The sequence below is a fragment of the Chenopodium album genome, chromosome 13, assembly GCF_948465745.1.
Source record: "Chenopodium album chromosome 13, dcCheAlbu1.1, whole genome shotgun sequence".
Lineage (NCBI taxonomy): Eukaryota > Viridiplantae > Streptophyta > Magnoliopsida > Caryophyllales > Amaranthaceae > Chenopodium > Chenopodium album.
This window is the reverse complement of record NC_137846.1, coordinates 8,425,491-8,444,946: the sequence shown is the minus strand read 5'-3', so window position 1 is coordinate 8,444,946 and position 19,456 is coordinate 8,425,491. Positions and strand designations below refer to the sequence as shown.

General features: G+C 34.5%; 2 protein-coding genes across 5 annotated transcripts; one reads left to right on the top strand and one right to left on the bottom strand.

Moving 5' to 3' along the window:
• Positions 1–1,695: 1,695 nt before the first annotated feature.
• On the top strand, positions 1,696–9,281 carry LOC145574515 (serine/arginine-rich splicing factor SR30-like). Of its 4 annotated transcripts, XR_014098096.1 has the most exons (14): positions 1,696–1,812; positions 2,651–2,779; positions 3,679–3,744; positions 3,868–3,942; positions 4,044–4,149; positions 4,235–4,281; positions 4,447–4,510; positions 5,840–5,889; positions 5,984–6,040; positions 6,157–6,245; positions 6,328–6,414; positions 7,614–7,663; positions 8,736–8,808; positions 8,905–9,281. XR_014098096.1 is itself a non-coding variant. In XM_081632325.1 (13 exons), exons 2-12 carry the CDS (start codon positions 2,693–2,695, stop codon positions 7,633–7,635), a joined length of 750 nt encoding a protein of 249 aa, XP_081488451.1. In that variant the 5' UTR covers positions 1,696–1,812; positions 2,651–2,692; the 3' UTR covers positions 7,636–7,663; positions 8,043–8,729. The 4 variants fall into 4 exon arrangements, 3 of the variants coding, with proteins under 3 accessions (XP_081488451.1, XP_081488450.1, XP_081488449.1); XM_081632325.1 differs by lacking the exons at positions 8,736–8,808; positions 8,905–9,281 and adding an exon at positions 8,043–8,729; XM_081632323.1 differs by lacking the exon at positions 7,614–7,663 and having other exon boundaries at positions 1,700–1,812.
• Positions 9,282–11,198: 1,917 nt separating this feature from the next.
• Positions 11,199–18,919, bottom strand: LOC145574514 (E3 ubiquitin-protein ligase RFI2-like). The gene is made up of 6 exons (XM_081632322.1): positions 18,452–18,919; positions 16,994–17,160; positions 14,418–14,470; positions 13,250–13,275; positions 12,774–13,161; positions 11,199–12,095 (listed from the first exon to the last, which is right to left on the bottom strand). Exons 1-6 carry the CDS (start codon positions 18,606–18,608, stop codon positions 11,642–11,644), a joined length of 1,245 nt encoding a protein of 414 aa, XP_081488448.1. The 5' UTR covers positions 18,609–18,919; the 3' UTR covers positions 11,199–11,641.
• Between the last annotated feature and the right edge of the window lie 537 nt (positions 18,920–19,456).

Genomic DNA, 19,456 nt, shown 5'->3' with positions numbered 1-19,456 from the left:
AAAAAAAAGGAGCAATTTGAGCATTTCAGCGGTTTATCCATTTCAATCAGCTGATTTTGGTGTTTAGTTGAGAGCCCAAATAGCTCTTTTCTTCTAGATCAGCCCAAATAGCTCTTTTCTTTTAAATCAACTATATCACCATTTCAATTAACTAACTCTCAAATACTTCGTATAAATGTTTAAATACTATGTATATAATTTTGATTCTCAATACTAATATATGTTAATGTCTTTATTGGTAATTTTACACACTCAAATTGATATTAGCTAAAAATTATTAACCAAACATTCTTATACAATAAGCTAATCAACCCAACTAATACAATCAACTAGTCAATGCCTTGTTTGGTAATAACTTTTAGCTTATTGAGCACTATTAGAAGTTTGACCATTTTTAAAACAAATTTAAATATTTGGCAAATAATTTATTAAAAGAGCTATTTTGGCTCAAAAAGCTCTGTTAGAAAAAGCTCTTAATAAGAGCTATTTGAAATGAGCTTATTAAATAATTAGCTTTTAGGGTATAAAAAAAAACTGAAATAACGAATAATAAATAGCTATTTACCAAACACTTTTATAAAATTAGCTATTTACAACCAGTTAGCAAAATAATGTACATACATTAAAATGAGGAAATTTTGTTAGAAAAAACCACTTATAACAACTATTTTGTTGGAAAAAACCTTATAAAAATTTTTTTGGCAAGAAGAAACCAGATTGTAAAATATTTTTGTTGAAGACAACCTAAGATCTCTAATCAGTTAATTAACCACTAATTTCCCCTTAATTCTTCTAATTACTCGTAACTCTCACTAACTATTTAATAATTAAGTTGATTTATAAATTAAAAAAAAATAAAATAAAAAGCACCCTCACCACCACCAGTCAGCCACCCTTTCCTTCTCCCACTCCCAGGGCAGCAGCCTCCTCCCCCATCCATGCCGGCGTCCAACCCGCCGGCCAAACCCTACCTCCGATTTCCTAAACGCAGCTAAAGCATTATCCAACAACATGAAGACCCATCGCCAATCCAAATTGGGTTTACCTTCAACCGCACATCTCTCTAACAATTTCAACGCTTAAATTGCAAAATCTAGGGCCTTAATCGGGCCATCCTCATAAGCTTCAAAAGGAATGGGCATACATCTGGGTTATCAAGGGAAGATTCGTCTAAATTGAGTGGGATTTTTTGTGGGTCGGCTTTTTCTTCCATGAGCTACAATCAAGGGAGGTTTTAGCCAGCGAAAAACAAATTGTCAAACCAGTTAGTACAATTAGCTATATTAATCAACTAATAGTTAATTACCAACACAGGCCAAAGTCACCTATAAATCCTTAATAACGAGAATGAATGCGTATTTTATAAAGCCTCAGCCTCAACCCTCAATTCTCAATCCAAATCTTACTCTTAAATGCTCAAATTCTCATTTCCACATACCATACGTAGGAGTATTTTTTATTATTATTTTTAATTTAAAAATTTAATTTTGAGTTTCCCACATACCAAATGTCCCATTTTCATTATTTATTTATTTATTTACAAATTTAATTTTGAATTTGATGCCTTCCTTAATCTTTTCCAAAATCACCAAATATATAAAAAAAAAAAAAAAAAAAAAGCCAACCAAACAAAGCACAACAACATAAAGCAATTCCATCCTAAGATACTGCCACGTGGATAAACAAAAAGATCAAACGTCTGGCGCACAATAAAACCGTAGGTTAAAAGCACTGAATCCAATCTCCACCTTTATAATACCCTATTTTCTCTCTCCTCTCACAACTGCTTTCCAGAGACTTCTAAATTTCACGGTAAGTTGCGTCTTCTTCTCGTTTTTTTCTTTTCTATAATTATTTTCTTCTGATTTTATTGTGCTTAAATCATCGAAAATTCAATTTAATTTATAATTCTTTAATTAATAAGTTGTTCAGTTAACTATTTCATCGTACTAGCAGTTAAGTTCGGTAATTTCGCTTTTTTTTTTTTCTGGTTTTTTTGGCATATTTTTTTTAATAGCTTGATTTCTTAGCTGGGTTGATTAAAACTAGGTTTTGGATTATTATTGATTTGTGGTATTTCGAATTAATTTTGGGATTTTTATTGTCAATTACCTTATTTTTTGAAATTTGATGACATCGACGTCTTATTCTATTAAATTAACGTTGAATTCTTGTTTTCTTGTGAGTTTTATTGTCCATTTTCAAAAAAATTTAAGTTTTCTTTTTTTAGTTAGAATTGTCATATTACTTGTTTTTTTTTTTTTTTTTTTTTTTTTTTTTTTTTTTTTTTTTTTTTTTTTAATCGTAATTAGCTCAATTTTGGGAATTTTTGTGATGTTTAATTGATTCGTCAGAATGAAGATTATCCAATTTATTACACTTAAGTCTTACTCCGTAGTATGTAGATTATAGGCAATTGCTGTAGTTTTTGACACGAGCTCGAAATATTGTTCTAAAGGAAATCTTTTGATTGTTTAAGTTTTCGGATTAAAATTTGCGTATTCGAATTTAAAATTTTGATAGCTAGTTCAATATGTGAAAAATTAGATTTTTCTAAATTTTAGTTAAAATAGATTGTTTTCTTGTTTTGGAGGGAATTTTTTTACAGAATCCTGGAAATTCTGATAGTTGGCTATATTTTGCTGTGCAGCTTTTGTCAAGTTTTAATCTTTGTGAAGGGTTGAAGAAAAACATGACGAGACGAATTTACCGTACTATCTATGTTGGTAATCTTCCCGGTGATATTCGCGAGAGAGAAGTCGAGGATATCTTTTACAAGGTTGGTCTTTATATAAGTTTATGGGCCCTATCTTGTATATGAGTATTGTCCTTGAAATGAATTATTAATATTCTACTAATTTATTAATAAATATCCAAGGTTAAGTTTGTGTAGGTAGAGATGAATATTCTATATGTGCTATTGTTGATGTTGTCATGATGTATTGATAACCGCAGTAGTTATTTGACATTGTATTTCACTGTATTGCGGAGGCTTTATTCTAGCCGTTTGAGATTGACAGAAAATATTGTAGTAGCTGAGTTAGGCACACCTATTTTTGGAGAAGCGAAGGCAGAAGAGATGAGAAATATTTAGGCTATTGGTATGTCCTTATGTGATATTGTGTTACTGAACGATAGATAATAATATATTGATGATCAATCTTTTCAAACCAAGATGTGTGTAGTGTGCAAGACATACATGGGCATTAATGGTGGGGAGTACGACTCTAATATATGTCAATTTTGAAAAAAAAATATTTGTTATGTAATAAGTCATTCACAGTGTCTCGTGATGCTCTCGGTTAAAAGTGTCAATTAAGAATGGTTGAATGATGATCCTACATGGGCCAAAACAATATAGAAAAGAAATTAGGATTGTGCTTCTCGCTCAAGAAAAAATGTACATAGGAGACAAATATAGCGCCTGTATGTGGATTTTTATATTTTATTTTAAATAAATAATAATGACAAATTTGTGTTATTGTGTGTGTGTGTGTGTTGGGGGGTTATTATTCTGTTTTAAACCAGTGTTGGTAGCAATCAAAAAATATGTTAGTATGGCCAACTCAGAAATTAGAAATTTACTTTAGTGGTTCTTGATCAGAGATGTAAAAAATGTAATTATGGTAGCTAAGTAAAACAAGCGACTACTCACTATTTGTTTACGCTCTGATGCAGTATGGCCCAATTGTTGACATTGATCTGAAGATTCCACCACGGCCTCCTGGTTATGCTTTTGTTGAGGTGAGGTCAATTTTGATTGGGAGAGAATGAGCTGGGATTAGATGGATGAATGTTATGAACTTTAGTTTCTTTCCCTTATTTCTCAGTTTGTCATTTTTTTTTTTTGTTATATGTTCTTTACAGTTTGAAGATGAACGAGATGCTGAAGATGCTGTGTATGGTCGTAATGGTTATGATTTTGACGGGCATCGTTTGCGGGTTAGTATGCTTGGGCCCTATTTTGCTGCCTGTCTATCTGAGCTTCCGTTTTTTATCTGTTTAGTGTTGCAACACTTACAATGGTGTTCTTAACTCTTTAGGTGGAATTTGCTCATGGTGGTCGAGGATCCCTATCATCTGACCGTCACAGCAGTTATGGAGGCAGCAGTTATAGGGGTGGAGCACCCAAGCACACTGACTATAGAGGTTAGTCTTGTACTCTTGCTTCTCAAGTGATATCTTTTTGGTTGTTTTACTGCTCTAAGAAATCCTAATGTTGGTGTTTGTGCAGTCATGGTCACTGGACTACCATCATCTGCTTCTTGGCAAGACCTTAAGGTGAGTGATAAATTTTTTTAAGCTAGATAGGATTAAGGAATCATTGTGCTGTGCAGTTGTGTCTCGTGCATGATTGTTATGTTAAATGTTCCCTTTCCCATTGTATATCCACTGTCTATTGTTCATGCTTTTTTCTGATCTACTTATTATATTCTTCATTATTAGGATCACATGCGACGAGCCGGAGATGTTTGTTTTTCAGATGTATTCAAGGATCGTCGTTATGGTGGTAAGTTGGTGCACTGGATGCCTTGAATTTCTGCTTTCTAAGTGCTTCTTGCATCCGTGTCTATGATTGCTTGCTCAATATGTGGTTTGGTGATATGGGTGCTTTAAGGTGGAATTGTGCTTTGCTGCAGTGCATCCTATGTTGAATATATATGTAATGATTTAAGCTGTCCCAGCAACATTTCAGAGAAGAATAATTATGAAAAAGAGACAGATCAAAGCAAAGGAGAGAGAATAACTATTATCATCATGTACGGTGTATTGATTTTTCCAGTAGAAGTGTGCTGATAATCAAGGAATTCAAGAGGCCTTGAGCTCTCCTTGTAATAATATGGAAAACATTTTCTGGATACTATCAAAATCCATAGTGCCCTTAGGTACCACACTTGGAGAGCCGGAGTACTTCAGCATGATTGGGAGACCCTAGGGTGGATCATTACAATGTAATCACTCAACTTTATGAAGATGAAATATGTAAGGGTTGGATATTTATATATTATCTGGGTCACTGGGTGACAAAAATGGAAAAATAGTTGGACTATTAACTTAATCTTATTGCTTTAATTTTAGACAGAAATTGTGACATCTGATCTTATATTTATTTGTTGACTAAATACTCTCCTTTCTGTTTGACTTATATATTTCCTTAAGCTTTTTACACCCTCTTGTTTTAGACAATTTCTTAGTCTTATCTGGAATCCGTCACTATATTCACTATTTACTATGGGATATTAATCATCTTTCTACCTAAAAAGGCCAATGGTCCTTTTTGCAAGCTTGCATGTGATAGATGCTGATGTGTATGTACAACGTAATAAAGTTGAAGGATGAGTATTATCTTGCTGCATTAATTTGAACTTCACTCATTTTGTATCATAGTTTGGATTATTGTGAGCTCAACTGTCCAGAAAATATATACATATATGTATATATATGTATATATATGTATACATATATGTACATATATATATATATATATATATATATATATATATATATATATATATATATATATATACATATATGTATATATACATATATGTATATATACATATATGTATATATACATATATGTATATATACATATATGTATATATATGTATATATATATATATGTATATATATGTATATATATGTATATATATGTATATATATGTATATATATATATGTATATATATATATATATATATATATATATATATATATATATATATATATATATGTATGTTTAGGTCCTTTGGGTTCATCTGTAAAAGTTGGGATGTTTTGTGCATTGCATGCTTATATCTGTATATAATACCCTTCATCTGATTGACTATTTTTTTGCAGGCATGACTGGAGTAGTTGAATATGCAAGTTATGATGATATGAAGCGTGCTGTAAGTTAGTTTGGTTCTGTATGTTGTTAAGAGGCAGTTTTTACTTTCTATGTCCCTTTCCTTGGGGTTTAATTCGGCATTACTTATCATGCAGGTCAGGAAACTGGATGATTCTGAGTTTCGTAATGCATTCTCTCGTGCTTATATTCGAGTATGTCTCACTTCAAACTGATTCTTGAAATGTGTATATTTGTTTGAATAGATATATATATATATATATATATATATAAATTTTTTTTTTTCCCCTAATCTATACTTTGCCTGTAGGTGAAAGAGTACTCTAGGAGTCTGAGTCCAGATGATAGGTCAAGAAGTAGAAGCTACAGCCGTGGCAGAAGCCGAAGCCGCAGCTACAGGTGCTGTTATTTGTTTTAAGTTGGAAATTGTTGTGAAGTTCCATGATATGATAGCATGTTGATGTGGTTTATTCTGATGCAGCATTTCTCCAAGAAAAAGTTCACGACGTTCTTATTCCAGATCTCCTTCAAGGTCTCCCTCGAGATCCCCTTCTCGTTCTCGTTCTAGGTATGTTGTTGTTCTTGTAACTTGTGCTTATTAATCAGACATTTTCTAGTATCAATTACTTGCCTGTTTAAAGGTTAATTAGATGGCTATCGGTGTTTCATTATATTTCAAGAATCTGCTTAGCTTATACCAATGACATAGCTAGTTGGTTTATGTTTAGCTTCTATTGATGGGCCAGATTCTGGTGACAGGCAATATTCTACTGATTATCCCTGCTTAATCTTAATTTAAAGATAAATTGGTTACATGTTTAGCTTCTAGTGTTGAGCCAGGATTATGTAATTGGTAAGATTATGCTGCACTATATTTCCCTGATCTAACCTTGGTTAAACAATGCACTGTTTGATTATCCTTTTGGCTGGTATAAGAGGGAACATTATGATGTACTCCACTTTGGAGTATAACAGCCCATTTACAGGAGGGCTTCTTTCTTGGTAATAGCAAGAATAGTACCAACCATAGTGTGAATTTCTGTGTTTTATTGATGGGCAAGCATCTCTATGGGACAATATAGTTATCTTGGTATCAGCCAGTTATAGATAATGGCATAAAATATACTGGATCAGCATACAAGAGTATGTATCTTTCAAATTAGAAATTACTAGTTTTGGGTGCTGCAAGACTGGATCATCTACAAATACGTGGATCATTCTTTTTCACTCTGTAGATTATTGGGAAGGCCATCAAGGATTCAGCAAATGTTGGGTTGTTATTACAAGTTGTAACCTCTTCCCCCTCTAGATTATCTATTTGTGTACACTTTTTTTTTTTTCTTTTTTTCTTTTTTTTTTTTGTTTATTTTGTTATCTATTTTGTTATCTGGTGCACATTCTCTTTCTTTATTTTCTTTGGTCTATGGGTGTTCTTTGTCTTGGGTGATGCCAGAATGGGAGTATGGAATAGTATGTAGTTTAGGTTTTTTGGGACCTAGAGAAATGTTCTTCTTTTTCATTGTCTCTTTATGTTCTATCTGTTTTAATCATTTAACATCTGCACGATATTGGTTATTTGGCTTGCTGCCTATCAGATGCATTTATGTGCAGTCGGGTGTCATATTTGTAGGCTATTGACCTGTTTCTGTTTTGGGTGGCGATTTGTGCTTTTTATGTCAGCATTGTTTGCATTTTTTCTGTCAATGAAATTGTAAAGTAAAGGATGGTGCCAAATTTCATTTTGATTTGTTACTTAAATTTTTGTAGTTGGAGCGATGGACTGTGGTGAGTAAAGAGGAGTCATTGGATACATGCAGGTAGTTTGTCTCGTATATGCCATATGATGTGATGAATTTGTTAGGACATGGCATTCTAGTGCTCTACCATGTCTAGTGACATTATGCTTTTTACATTTAGATCTGAAGAATTTGGAACCGTGTTTTTGTTACTCATCTTACTATGCCTTGTTTTTCAAGTTATGTGGAGTTTTGTCCAGTAAATAAATATGCATATTCTAGGGATAAGTTAAAATTAAAGACAGAACATTTGAAAGTGAAAATGTAGATAAAACAGACAGATTTTCCAAATTAAACCTGCCTCTTGATGGATTTTTAGGACACGGTCGTATTTGAAACATATGAGATGTTGCCTAATTGTTTTAATGAGTTTATGAAGCTTGTCTTCTTTGTTTCGTAGATCCAGCTCTTTGCGGCAGTCTGGGGATTGGACATAGGGGCTTGGATCTATTGCACATCAAACCTTGCTCATTTCCATCCAGGCTGGCGTTGTTTTATATTTGTTGGATGTGTTCACTATTGGGAATTATGATTGTTGGATAAATAATAAAGGTATTATGTTTGGTGGAGATTTTGGATGTGAGCTGGCAAAATCTTTGGTTCTATAAGAAAGAACTGGATTCTCATATGTGTTCTAGTGTCTTGGAACACAGAGCATTTGTAGCCCAATTGCATAAGCATGAGAGTTGGTAGGACTCATGGTAAAAGGATATTGGTAGATACAATGTTCTATGCAATTTAAGTGTGAAACATGGTTTTGGGCCTTCTTTGCTACTCATTGGTGAACATGATATTCCACACCGATCTGACTGGATGGTAAGGTTGGAATTTCTTGCTCTAGTCCAAAATGGCTCTCTGATGGTAAGGTTGGAATTTCTTGCTCTAGTCCAGAATGGCTCTCTTTCCACTTCCCCTTACTGGTGTAATTTTTCTGTATAGTTTTGAGTAAAGGCAAACCAAGGTCCAAAATCACCCTGTTGAATTCTTGTCAACATCATGACTAATTGCTGAATCTGTTAAATTTATGACAAATTGCTGAAGCTGTCAAATTTATTTAGACTGACATTTTACCAATGCTCTATTTGATTTTCAGATCTTTATCAAGGTCCAAATCTCCAGTTGGCCGTTCTGTTAGCAGAAGTGTCAGTCGATCACGTTCACCAGCTGTATGATTTCTTCTGTTATGTTCTGTAAATCATATTCTCTTTTTCAACTGCTTTGTAATCTACAATTTTGTGAACATGCAATGTTGTGTATTTTAGGCAAGATCTGATAGAAGTCGTTCTGTTGAGTCTGAGGAGCGTTGCTGAATCGAGAAGATTATTACTGCACAAAATAGTGGATGAGTGTAACGTTAAAGAGCTGTGCTGTAGCATATACTTGGGAGTAGAATTGTTAGAATTAGCTGATTATGTACACTCTTACTATATTGGGACTTGGGCGCGAGGAGTTTACTCAGTAGATCAGATTAGTGAATTTCTCATCAGGGGATCTGAACTTGTTGCAGATTTTTAGTTTTCTATTAAGCAATTGACTAATTTGGTCGACTTAGTTGGTCAATAAATGATCTAAGAATTGTGGTTGTAAGATTCTTATGTATTGGTTTAAAATCTATTGCTTTTATAAATGTTTGGTAAAAGCTGAAGCTACTACACTTAAACTTAAGTATAAATGGTTTTCTGACCATTGTTACGTTACAGTTTTCAGAATTTCACTTCAGACTGAACCTAACTTGGCTAAAACCCTCTTAAATTTATGCTAAAACCCTTGAAATTGTGCGACTATTAATGGCTAGAGAATTCGACTTCTTCAAGATAACCTCACTTTCTAATTACTAACAACATAATACGGAGTATGAATTTTCGAAGGGAGTAAATAGTCTCAGTCTAAGTAAAATATTGAGGCCCGCTTAGAAGAACCTTTGAAGGTTGAATATAGCAAAGGTGTTTTGGAAATAAAATTGCAAAGTTCAGCAAATTAGTGTTTATTTTTCATTCCTCAAGTTATGAAGTATATTACTATCTTGATTGATTAGTTTCATGCATGATGATGCCGAAAGTACATTGTAAGCAATATTGGAAAATCACCACGTTACTCCCTTATATCTTCTTTTGGGCAATTTTCGAATTTCTTCCTTGCAATTTGAGTGAATTTTCTAAATTTTTGAATTGATGAAGTGCAGTAAATACTTATAAGTAAATCAATGCAAATGAGGGACCTTATCTATCAAGTCTCTCGCATCAAATAAAAATTGGTGTTATGTCACAATTATTGGTGATTTTTTTTAGGTAGAACTATTGGTGATTTGCTTTAAAAGATCTCAACTTTCAAAGTGATAAGTTTAGGTGACATTTTATACTCAAAACAGTCCCCAATTGGTTAATGTTGTCAAGGGTTGCATATGCATTAGCCCTTGTGGCGGAGACAATGTTAATACTAGGAGTAAAAAATCAAGATTTATTCAAAAGAAATTTATAAATTATTGTTTTTTCATAGAAGTTATATAAGTATAACCTTATCAATCATGAAATATAAATGTCATTAAATCGTAAAAACTATAAATCACACGTAGGGGTGGCAATATCATTCAGACTCAATGGATAACCATCCACCCGATCCAAATATATGGATGAAAACCCGAACTTAAGCGGATGGATGATGGATGGGTTGGGTGACGGATCGGGTCGGATACGGATGATGATACATCCTACCCATCACCCGACCCATCCATCCACCCGTTAAATTTATATATAAAAAATAAATATCTTTTTTAATAACTTAATGTCTATTGTAATGTTAGGAACTGACATTTGTTTTTAATTTAGTAAAAAGGAACGAGTCTTAGAAAGATGTATCAAAGTTTTAATTAATTGATCAATTTTTTTTTCAAATCTTGATTTTAATTATTAAAGTGCAAAGTTGTATTTATATATTTATTTCACCCGATCCACCCGATTCATCCATGGATGACGGATGGATCGGATGTGAATGAAGGAAAATTAGGTGATGGATGGATTGTTGGTGGATGGAGGCGGATGAAGCATCACCCGACCCACCTCCAATCCATTGTCATCTCTAATCACACGATATCTTCATAATAATAATAATAATAATAATAATAATAATAATAATAATAATAAATAAATAAATAAATAAATAAAAATAAAAAAGTATCTTCATTAAAAAAAAGTTCATTAAAAATAAAAATTAAAAAGAAAATTGACTTTTAACACCAGACCAAATTTGTTTGTTAATTTTATTAAACAAAAAAAAAAACTTGTTTTAACACCACAACAAAAATTTAAAAATTGTTAATAAACCTCCATTATCACCTTCCTTATCTCTATGACCATCTATTCAATCACCTACTTGAATTTTATTCTCTTTTCATTATCAGTGCTTATATGATCTTTTAAAGGTTATTTCTCCTAAACATGTCTCATCTGACCTCATTAATTCTTAAACTAGAATTTAGGTGATTAAGACAAGACCTAAAGACTAATGACTCTAGCCTACTTTGAACCTACTCATCAATGCCATCACATCTAGTTAGAACTGAAAAAATATGAAAAGAGAGAATGGTTCAAAACTTCTTGAATTTTTGCATACAATTACCACAAATATACGGGGATAAGTTAACATGCAACAGAATTCAGTCCCCCCTTTCTCACAAACCTTCAGGCATTCTAGCAAGACAACCCCAATTCGCTTTCTAAGGCAACAGACACCTCTGCATAAACCATCGGTCATCTACAATTCAATGTCTTATCCTAAATACCCTTGAGGCTTAAGCTTTTCTATGAAGCCACTGCCAGAAAGGACCATTTCAGGATCCACTCAACATCATATAGGAGTCTCGCTTTTCCAAGCGAAACATCAAATAAAACCATTCTGCATCATTTCACACATTACATATTTCATTGGTTTCTGCAGTTGTAATATTGGCAATTTGTTTTCCGCTTTCACCCAATAACGGAAAAAAGGATAGACTGTGTGGTCTTATGACCGATTTTGTGATGGTGTCCGTTCAGATCCATGTCGTTGGCGGAAACTGCTGGACCCACCAACAACCTGGTGGGGAAGCCAATTGGAGTCTCTATCACCCTGAGTTAATGGGAAAGAACTCAAATGGTCTCTTTCCCACCCATGGAACCTGCTAGATATTGGATTCTCCGCTTCAGGAAAGCTCCGAGTGGATGTACCTGATGGGTAAACAAAAAAGCCTCCATTCGTCTGATCAGATGAGGAGGGAATTGGGGCCCCTTGAGACAAACCTCTATGGCCACCGGATCTTCTTGTATTGGACATGATGGGTGCACGCATGGGCGGGGAGCTGCTAGGTGGCTGAAAATATGCCTGAAGAGCTTGTACACGATCACGAGCTCGAGCCGCACTGCCTGGATATGGTGGAATCATAGATGAGGTGACAGAACTTCCAACCCTGCTGCCAGAACTGTGATAATAAAATAACAAGCAGTCATTAGAGGAAACACAAAAGTGGTCAAACAAAGTTTGTCATCAAGCCCAATTAGTTATACAATAGTAACACCCAGGTGTTTCAACCAACGAAGGAGAGATAATGATGTGTACACAGAATTAGAAATTGCCTGACAAGCTCCCTAAACAAGATGGTAAAAATTGATGTTGAAAAGACAGCAAACATTGTCACATCTAACATAATGATCAAACACATCTCATTGTGGGAGAGCAAATGTCCATCACCCAAAGCAAAAAATGGGAAAAGGAAGCAGGAGAACCATACGGTTGTCTCTCTAAAAAGACTTGAGAATCAATATAAGGCTGCTTTACTAGATTCAAGACTGTAGTATTTGTGGAATTGTGGTAGAAATTATACCGAGAATAAATCAGTTTCAAGTAGGAGACAACTCAGTAATTTTCCAAAACAAAATCCTTAATCCTTACCATTGAAAATTCTATATTATCTGATAGTCAGTGCTTTTCTGAAGTCCACCTTATTTTCCCTTATCCTTCAACAAGTAGGCTAGATTAAATAGCCCGAGCAGCTGGACCAATCCCATAAAGGCCCTAAAAGCTAAGGAAAGCTTAAAAATATACTTCTAAACAAATAACGACAGGCCAAAGGAGGATTGCCATGGTTGTCAGCACATACCTGTGGCTTACAACAAATGGATGGACAAATGACCCTGATCTTGACAAATCAGAATTCACCCGTGAAGATCTCGAAGTCAAAGATGGAGCTGAAGGTTGATCAGAAGCACCCATCCGATTTACATTAGAAGAGAAACTCAAGGACTGTTGCTCCCAACCATGATAATGGGGGTCCATGGCAGCAAAGGCATAAGAAGCTGGCATTTCACTGGGTCCAGATGGCCCTCCCCATCGATTATTAAAATTGGAGCCATCAGATACGCTTCCAACAGAGTTTGAGGATGAGGAATGGATTGGTCCATAATATGCTACATAAGGGCATTGATGTGTAGAAGATGAAACAGCCGTATGTTCAGCATAGACAGCTTGTTGACCCAAAAAATCATGATCTGTAAAAGCAAAAGAAATTTTAATAATTGAAATACCACCATAGTCAAAACGTTATCAGCATAAGGCGAATGCAAAAACAAAACTTACAAGGAGTAGATGGGAACTCTCCTTCCCTGCAAAGATAAGAAAAGTAACTCGTCAAGAAGCAGTCATCGATCAACAATAGAGTAAAACTGGCAGATCACTCATCAGGTAGTCAAATACATGGATTTAAACATGGAGATCCAACAAAATAATGGCCAAGAGCCCAGTTAACCAAGAAAGCCATCACAATCTTAAAGTAGGACAACGCAGAGGCACACTACATCTTGAAGCAACACTGGAATGAAGGAAAATCATGCAAAAACAACAAAGCCCAATTGGAAACAGCTACACTGGATCGATGGTGTTCATATAATAATCACTCACTCCTAGCATGAGATCAATGTAAACCAGTGACCCACTCATGATACAGACATGGATTGGAACATATAATTTAAATTGGTAAGATTTCATGACACGAGGACAGAGTGTCAAAATGACATGAGATGCTTTTACGTAATGCATGGCGAGCAAATTTTGGGACGATTAATATAATTACATCATTGATCGATGATTGAAACAAAATAGATTGAAGAGGGCAGCTTGAAGCCTTGAATGATATATGTTGCTCTAAATGCAGAAAAAACTGACAAAAAAGGTGGTTAACTTGTGACCGAACAGAACAAAAACATTACACCATCATATCCCTCATACCAGTTCCAAAGAGAAACAGTATGAGCCATGTGAGCAATGATGCATCCAGCTGAGAGCTATAGTCTTGAAGAGCATGAGAGCCACTTGGAGCCTTGGAGAGGCTTTTAGTTAATTTACAGAAACCCAGTTATTATACATAATGTTAATAAGATATATTGATCACAAAACCAAACTAATAAGCGTCTGTATTAGTTTGAAGTGTCCGAGAGTCTTATCAACTCTGAATGTTCCTAGACAGGGCAGAAGTAATTTAAGATGCAATAAAGGATCAAAATCCATAGCACATCTATTGATCTATTGTCGCAATCATCTTTAAGGGCATATAACATAAAAATGGTAGTCTTTATGTGCAAGTGTTTAAGACAGTAGTTGATAAGAAACTAAAAAAGACAGGGTTGGGGAAGTAGTTGATCACAGAGACATTAAAAAGATAGAAATAGCACACAAACTAAAAAAAAAAAGCCAAGAAATCTAGAAAACATCGAGTATAAAAGATCCTAATTTGTGAAGGCATGCTTACTCAAAAGAGGGAATCCGTGAAAATGCAGGTAATGGACACCATTGAAGACCAAACTGCACATGGAAACAACAAACAAATCAAAGTAAATAAACCTTTGCATATCAAAGCATTTACAGCTAATTGTCTTAATATGGTATTGTGGAGAGATTAACAAAAGAAACAAACTTATTGCTTTATGAACAGTTGTAATATAGAATACTAATGATATGAACCAGAAGGTATGTAAATCCAGCAAAGCTGAAGGAAGCTTCATCAAGGATACTCCAACAAAAAAACCCTAAATCATAAATACACTAATATCCCTGCATCAGCAATACAACAGCAGACAATAACGGGGTCTTTAAGAGGCTTAAAGAGATGCAGATTATTCACAATGAGAAAAGAAACAATCATGTAGGGTCATCACAACAGTCAACACTCTAGAACTAAATTAGAGCTTAAATTACCAGAGTTGGCCTAAAAAAAAAAAAAAAAAAAAAGGTCCACAATATGAACCCTTCAAACAAGGACAACCACATTTCTTTAGGGGCAGGATTGGGTCCTTCCTTAAAGCCCAAATAAATTAATCACATCCGATCTTTATTCCTCAATTAGTGAGGAAGAAGCAAAGCAGGTAAATAATTTCAGTTTCTTTGATTTGACGGCAAACAATGCAACATTTCCTAAATTTTCTCAAGGTTGTTGAGTACAAATAAGACAGTAATTGGTCAGTACACATGAGCATTCAACATTATATTGTGGTTGAAAACTCAATTTCCACAAAAACCTATGTGAGCTACTGTGTCGATAAATAAAACTATATTTGAGCAACAAATGAATGTTTTCCACTTCGGCCCTGTTCACTTCACCTTAAAAAATAATATTAAGTAAAAATAAGTTCAGTTCATTCAGTAAAATTAATTTCAGTTACTAAAAATAAGTTCAATTCAGTAAAATTCAGTTATCTTAAAGAAGAGTTATAATAGAAAATCAGTAAAAAAAAAAATTACAGTTTAGCAAAAATAATTTCAGTTCAATAAAATTAATTTAAGTTCAATATAAATAATTTAAATTCAGCAAATAAATTTTGTTTCATTAAAAATAATTTCAATTTAGCAAAAATAAGGTGAAGTGAACGGGGCCTTCATATATTATAAGAATCCCTCATCACTCACTGAAGCCAGGCGAGGCCTTAAAGCAAAAGATTGGCTCTTGAATTTGGTAATACAAAAGTGGAGTTAGATATAAACCTACACAGTTACAATACACTGAGATGCTTTAGTTTTCCAAACCGATGCCCCACTACCCTTCCCCCTAGGGACCCCCAAACGGCCAAACTGCAGGGCATCTTACTTTCACATTACTAACAAAGAATTTTGAGCCAATGAGAGAAAATGGGAAAATTGCTACAAGTAAAAATCAGATCAATTTCTTGTCTTAAATCTAAGGTAATAAATTCTAATAATCCTTTTCCATCATGGTTCCAATTTCTTGTAAGATTAGATTTGCTTGCCCTAAAATATGAAACTGGGAAGACTCTTTAACTCACTCTGACCCATCATTTTTCAACCAACCAAATACTCTCCTCCCATCCCCCTTATCTACTATATATCCTCAATGTCTCATAAATCCTCAAAGCCCTCTACTCCACTTAACAATTTAACACCCATGACCTTTGATCAAGACTCAAGGGCTTGCACATTGATCCTAATAGTGGGCACCAAGGTTGATTCTTTGTTTTTATTTTTAGTAGCTACTGATATTGTCAGAATAGTGGCAGAGATTTTGACATCAAGGGTGGGGCTGTTGGGTAAGAAAATGGGGTGGCTGTGGATGGTTGGGGCTTGAGAAAAAGGTGTTAAACTTAGGCAGCCGAGTGTTATGATAGACAAAATTGAAAAGGTTGAATAAAATATTCCCATAAACTTAATGCTCCAAAATAAGCAGATGATAACCCAAGAGTCACCGGACACCAATTTTGGTAATGAAAAAGAAATGACTAACAGTAACCAAAAATATGGATTATAAATGAGGAGTGTGCAATCCACTACAGCAAGTCGGTGGATCTATTGGAGCGTTAAATGAATATACACTCTGCTTTATTTTGAGTAAGCTTGAGTGCGCAATCCACAATTTATTGAGACCATGTAATTCACTCTACTTTATTTTAAGAAATGTCAAGTGTATAGTTGCATGAATACACACCCAAATTTTTTAAAATAAAGCAGAGCGAATTACATCGTCTCAGTTTTGGGGGCAGTGGAGGAAGTACATAGAGCCAAGAGAATGACTATTAAGCACATGAGAAGTCTTATGAATAACTGCCAACTCATAGGCAAGATTAAGTTGTCAGATAACAAAAAAGAAGCAGCCAGCCGAAATGAACAGAAAAAGGCTGAATGGCTTTACTAAATTACTAACATTAATGTTCATGCGCATACAATGCTAAGTACCCAAGGAAAATATGAACATAGCTTGACTCGAAGTTGATATAAAATAAAGCAACCATTTTGATGCTCATAAAAACTGACAAACTATTTTTTATACTGACTATGTTAATAAACTTATATTGATCAAAATATCTGTTAAATAAGTACCATCTCAGAGTAGTTTAGGTCATAAAGATCCTCATCATGGGGCCAGTCATCCATCATATCCGTAAATGAACGACAACCATTGGAAAAAAGCCATTGACCTTTCTCAATCTTCCGACAGTTTGGGCATTGCATTGATCCCTTGATATTGAAAGCAGAACCAATGCAATCTGCAGATCACCGCAGTTTATAAATATAGGATTGAAACATCAGCAAAGACAAATAGAGTAACACCACATGAAGCAGACCATCTACTACACAAGCAGCTTCCAACATATTCAACATTGAAAAAATAATAACAGCATCAATTATTAGAAGTCGTGAGCATACTCAGAATAAACAACAATTTTCTCACGACGGAAGAAGAAATGGGAGAAAAATCCCACAACCTTGTTTCAAAGCTTCTAAGGTTTACCTTTTCTTCTCCCTACAATTCCTTGGCACAATTTTCACACATCTCCAAGCTAAAGCATTGGAATGCCTTTAACATGTACTAATAACCTAAGTCTTATTTCCAGCATCTTAACAACAAAATGTAACAACCCAATTATTAGTATCATTTGTAATAACCTAACTCTTCTAATTTAACTACAACGCTGATAAGGTATCCTCATCTCTTATAACCTAAGAAATCTTAAGCCCCGACCCTTTGTCTCATTAGAGTTTTCGATTAAGTTTGGCAGATATTTTGAGGAAGCCTTGTCATTTAAGCCATCCCTACTTTCTCCAAAATTACACTTCAGGCACATTGTCGAGTCTACAAAGTCCCTTCAAAGTTCTCACTTGCCATTGACGCCTTGATCCCCTTCAAAGTTCTCACTTGCCATTGACGCCTTGATTAATTACAATTACCATAATAATGAATTGAAACAGAGCATAGACAAATAGGCTAATTGCCTTGACGATCCATGTAAAGTTCTACCTTCTGAAGTTGTGATGAGAAAGAATTAAGGAAAAAATCATATGATCATATCACTAAGAAATCACGATATTCAACACAGGTTCACGAAACACTAAAACTTAAGGACATACTCAGATTATCATGGAATACTAGAAGGCATGAGAGCATGAACAGCAAGAATTAGCCAACAATCGCCCCGTGTTGCCCATAATATTAATCTTACAGGTTAACATCAATCCATAACTCACAACTCTCACGCTTAAATATTTTAAGCATAGCATTAACCACCCATCCAATCCATGCAAAACTTCAAGCTCAATTTAATATTGTGATCATCTTTCTCAACAACCCAATTGCCTTAAATTAATTCCCCCCAATCATGCATCAACCCCAACCACTAATTTTCCTAATTCCCAACTAATGTTTCAATTCTACCAGTTTTTCACGATAATCAGTAGCATAATCAATACAATTTCCGGCAAAATTCAGCACAAGAATCGGATCAAACAAGCAGCAAAACTAAAAACCTAGATCTCAAATTTCTTGACAAAAACACATACCCAGATGAAATTCGTGACCACATTGAAGCTTAGCCCAAGATCTATCACCATTGTCGGTGACAGGTTCGAGACAAATTGAGCAAGAAACATTGGATGAACTCAAAGATTTACCCCCACCATCAGCATCATCAATTGTATCGGATTCATCAAGTCCCATGACGTTATAATTAAGTTTAAATCCTCCCCCAATTCGATTAAGGAAACCCTAATTCATAAATTTCCGAAAGATTCGATTATCACACACCCCAGAACAATCAAGCATAAAAATTAAAATGAAGATTAAAATTGAACAGTTTTTTTCCGGTAGAATTGAATTGTTGGTTGAATCAAAGTAGAATCGTGAATCCAGAAGATAAGATTAAAGGGATTTTAATGGGGGAATGTGTGGTGAAGCAGCGGGGTGGTGTTGGAAGAGGGGAAGGATGGAGGAGAGAGAAAGAAGACATAGATTATGGAAAACTGAGGAAATTTGTGAGAATGGGGGACCCACCGTCAATATATTGTCTTAATCTATATACGTACTCCTTCTTTCCTTTGGTATTTTACTATTTTTAATTGCCCTAGTTTAACTTTTCAGTTTTCACCTCGGTTAATGCAAAACTTTAACTAATATTAGACCTGGTAGTTTTGATTCAAACCCGATGATTCGACCCCAATAACTTAACCCATGACCCAAAATTGACAAAAAAAAATTGACCCGACCTGACCCATACCCGACCCGAAAATGGAGTTGACCCGATCCTAACCCGACACCCGAACTGACCCGATTCGAAATTGACCCGAACAGACCCAATACCTGAAATTGACTCGAACAAACCAGATACCCGAAATGTCCTGAACTAAAATTAACTTATAATTGAACTTAAAATGTCTTGTACCAAAAATAACTCAAATTGTTCATCTTTAATCGTAGATAAGCTCATAAACTAAATTGGCAGTGTTTGTTATAACAATAACAAAATATATACTGCGTATAAAATTATTGATTTGAGTTTGATTCACCAA

Coding starts and splice junctions, on each gene's coding strand:
- LOC145574515 (XM_081632323.1), top strand. CDS start 2,693: ATGACGAGACGAATTTACCGTACTATCTATGTTGGTAATCTTCCCGGT. Junction 4,150..4,234: donor CAAGCACACTGACTATAGAG/GTTAGTCTTGTA, acceptor GTGTTTGTGCAG/TCATGGTCACTGGACTACCA. Junction 5,890..5,983: donor ATGATGATATGAAGCGTGCT/GTAAGTTAGTTT, acceptor CTTATCATGCAG/GTCAGGAAACTGGATGATTC.
- LOC145574514 (XM_081632322.1), bottom strand. CDS start 18,608: ATGGGACTTGATGAATCCGATACAATTGATGATGCTGATGGTGGGGGT. Junction 17,161..18,451: donor TGGTCACGAATTTCATCTGG/GTATGTGTTTTT, acceptor GGTGATCTGCAG/ATTGCATTGGTTCTGCTTTC. Junction 14,471..16,993: donor ACCTAAACTACTCTGAGATG/GTACTTATTTAA, acceptor TTCCATGTGCAG/TTTGGTCTTCAATGGTGTCC.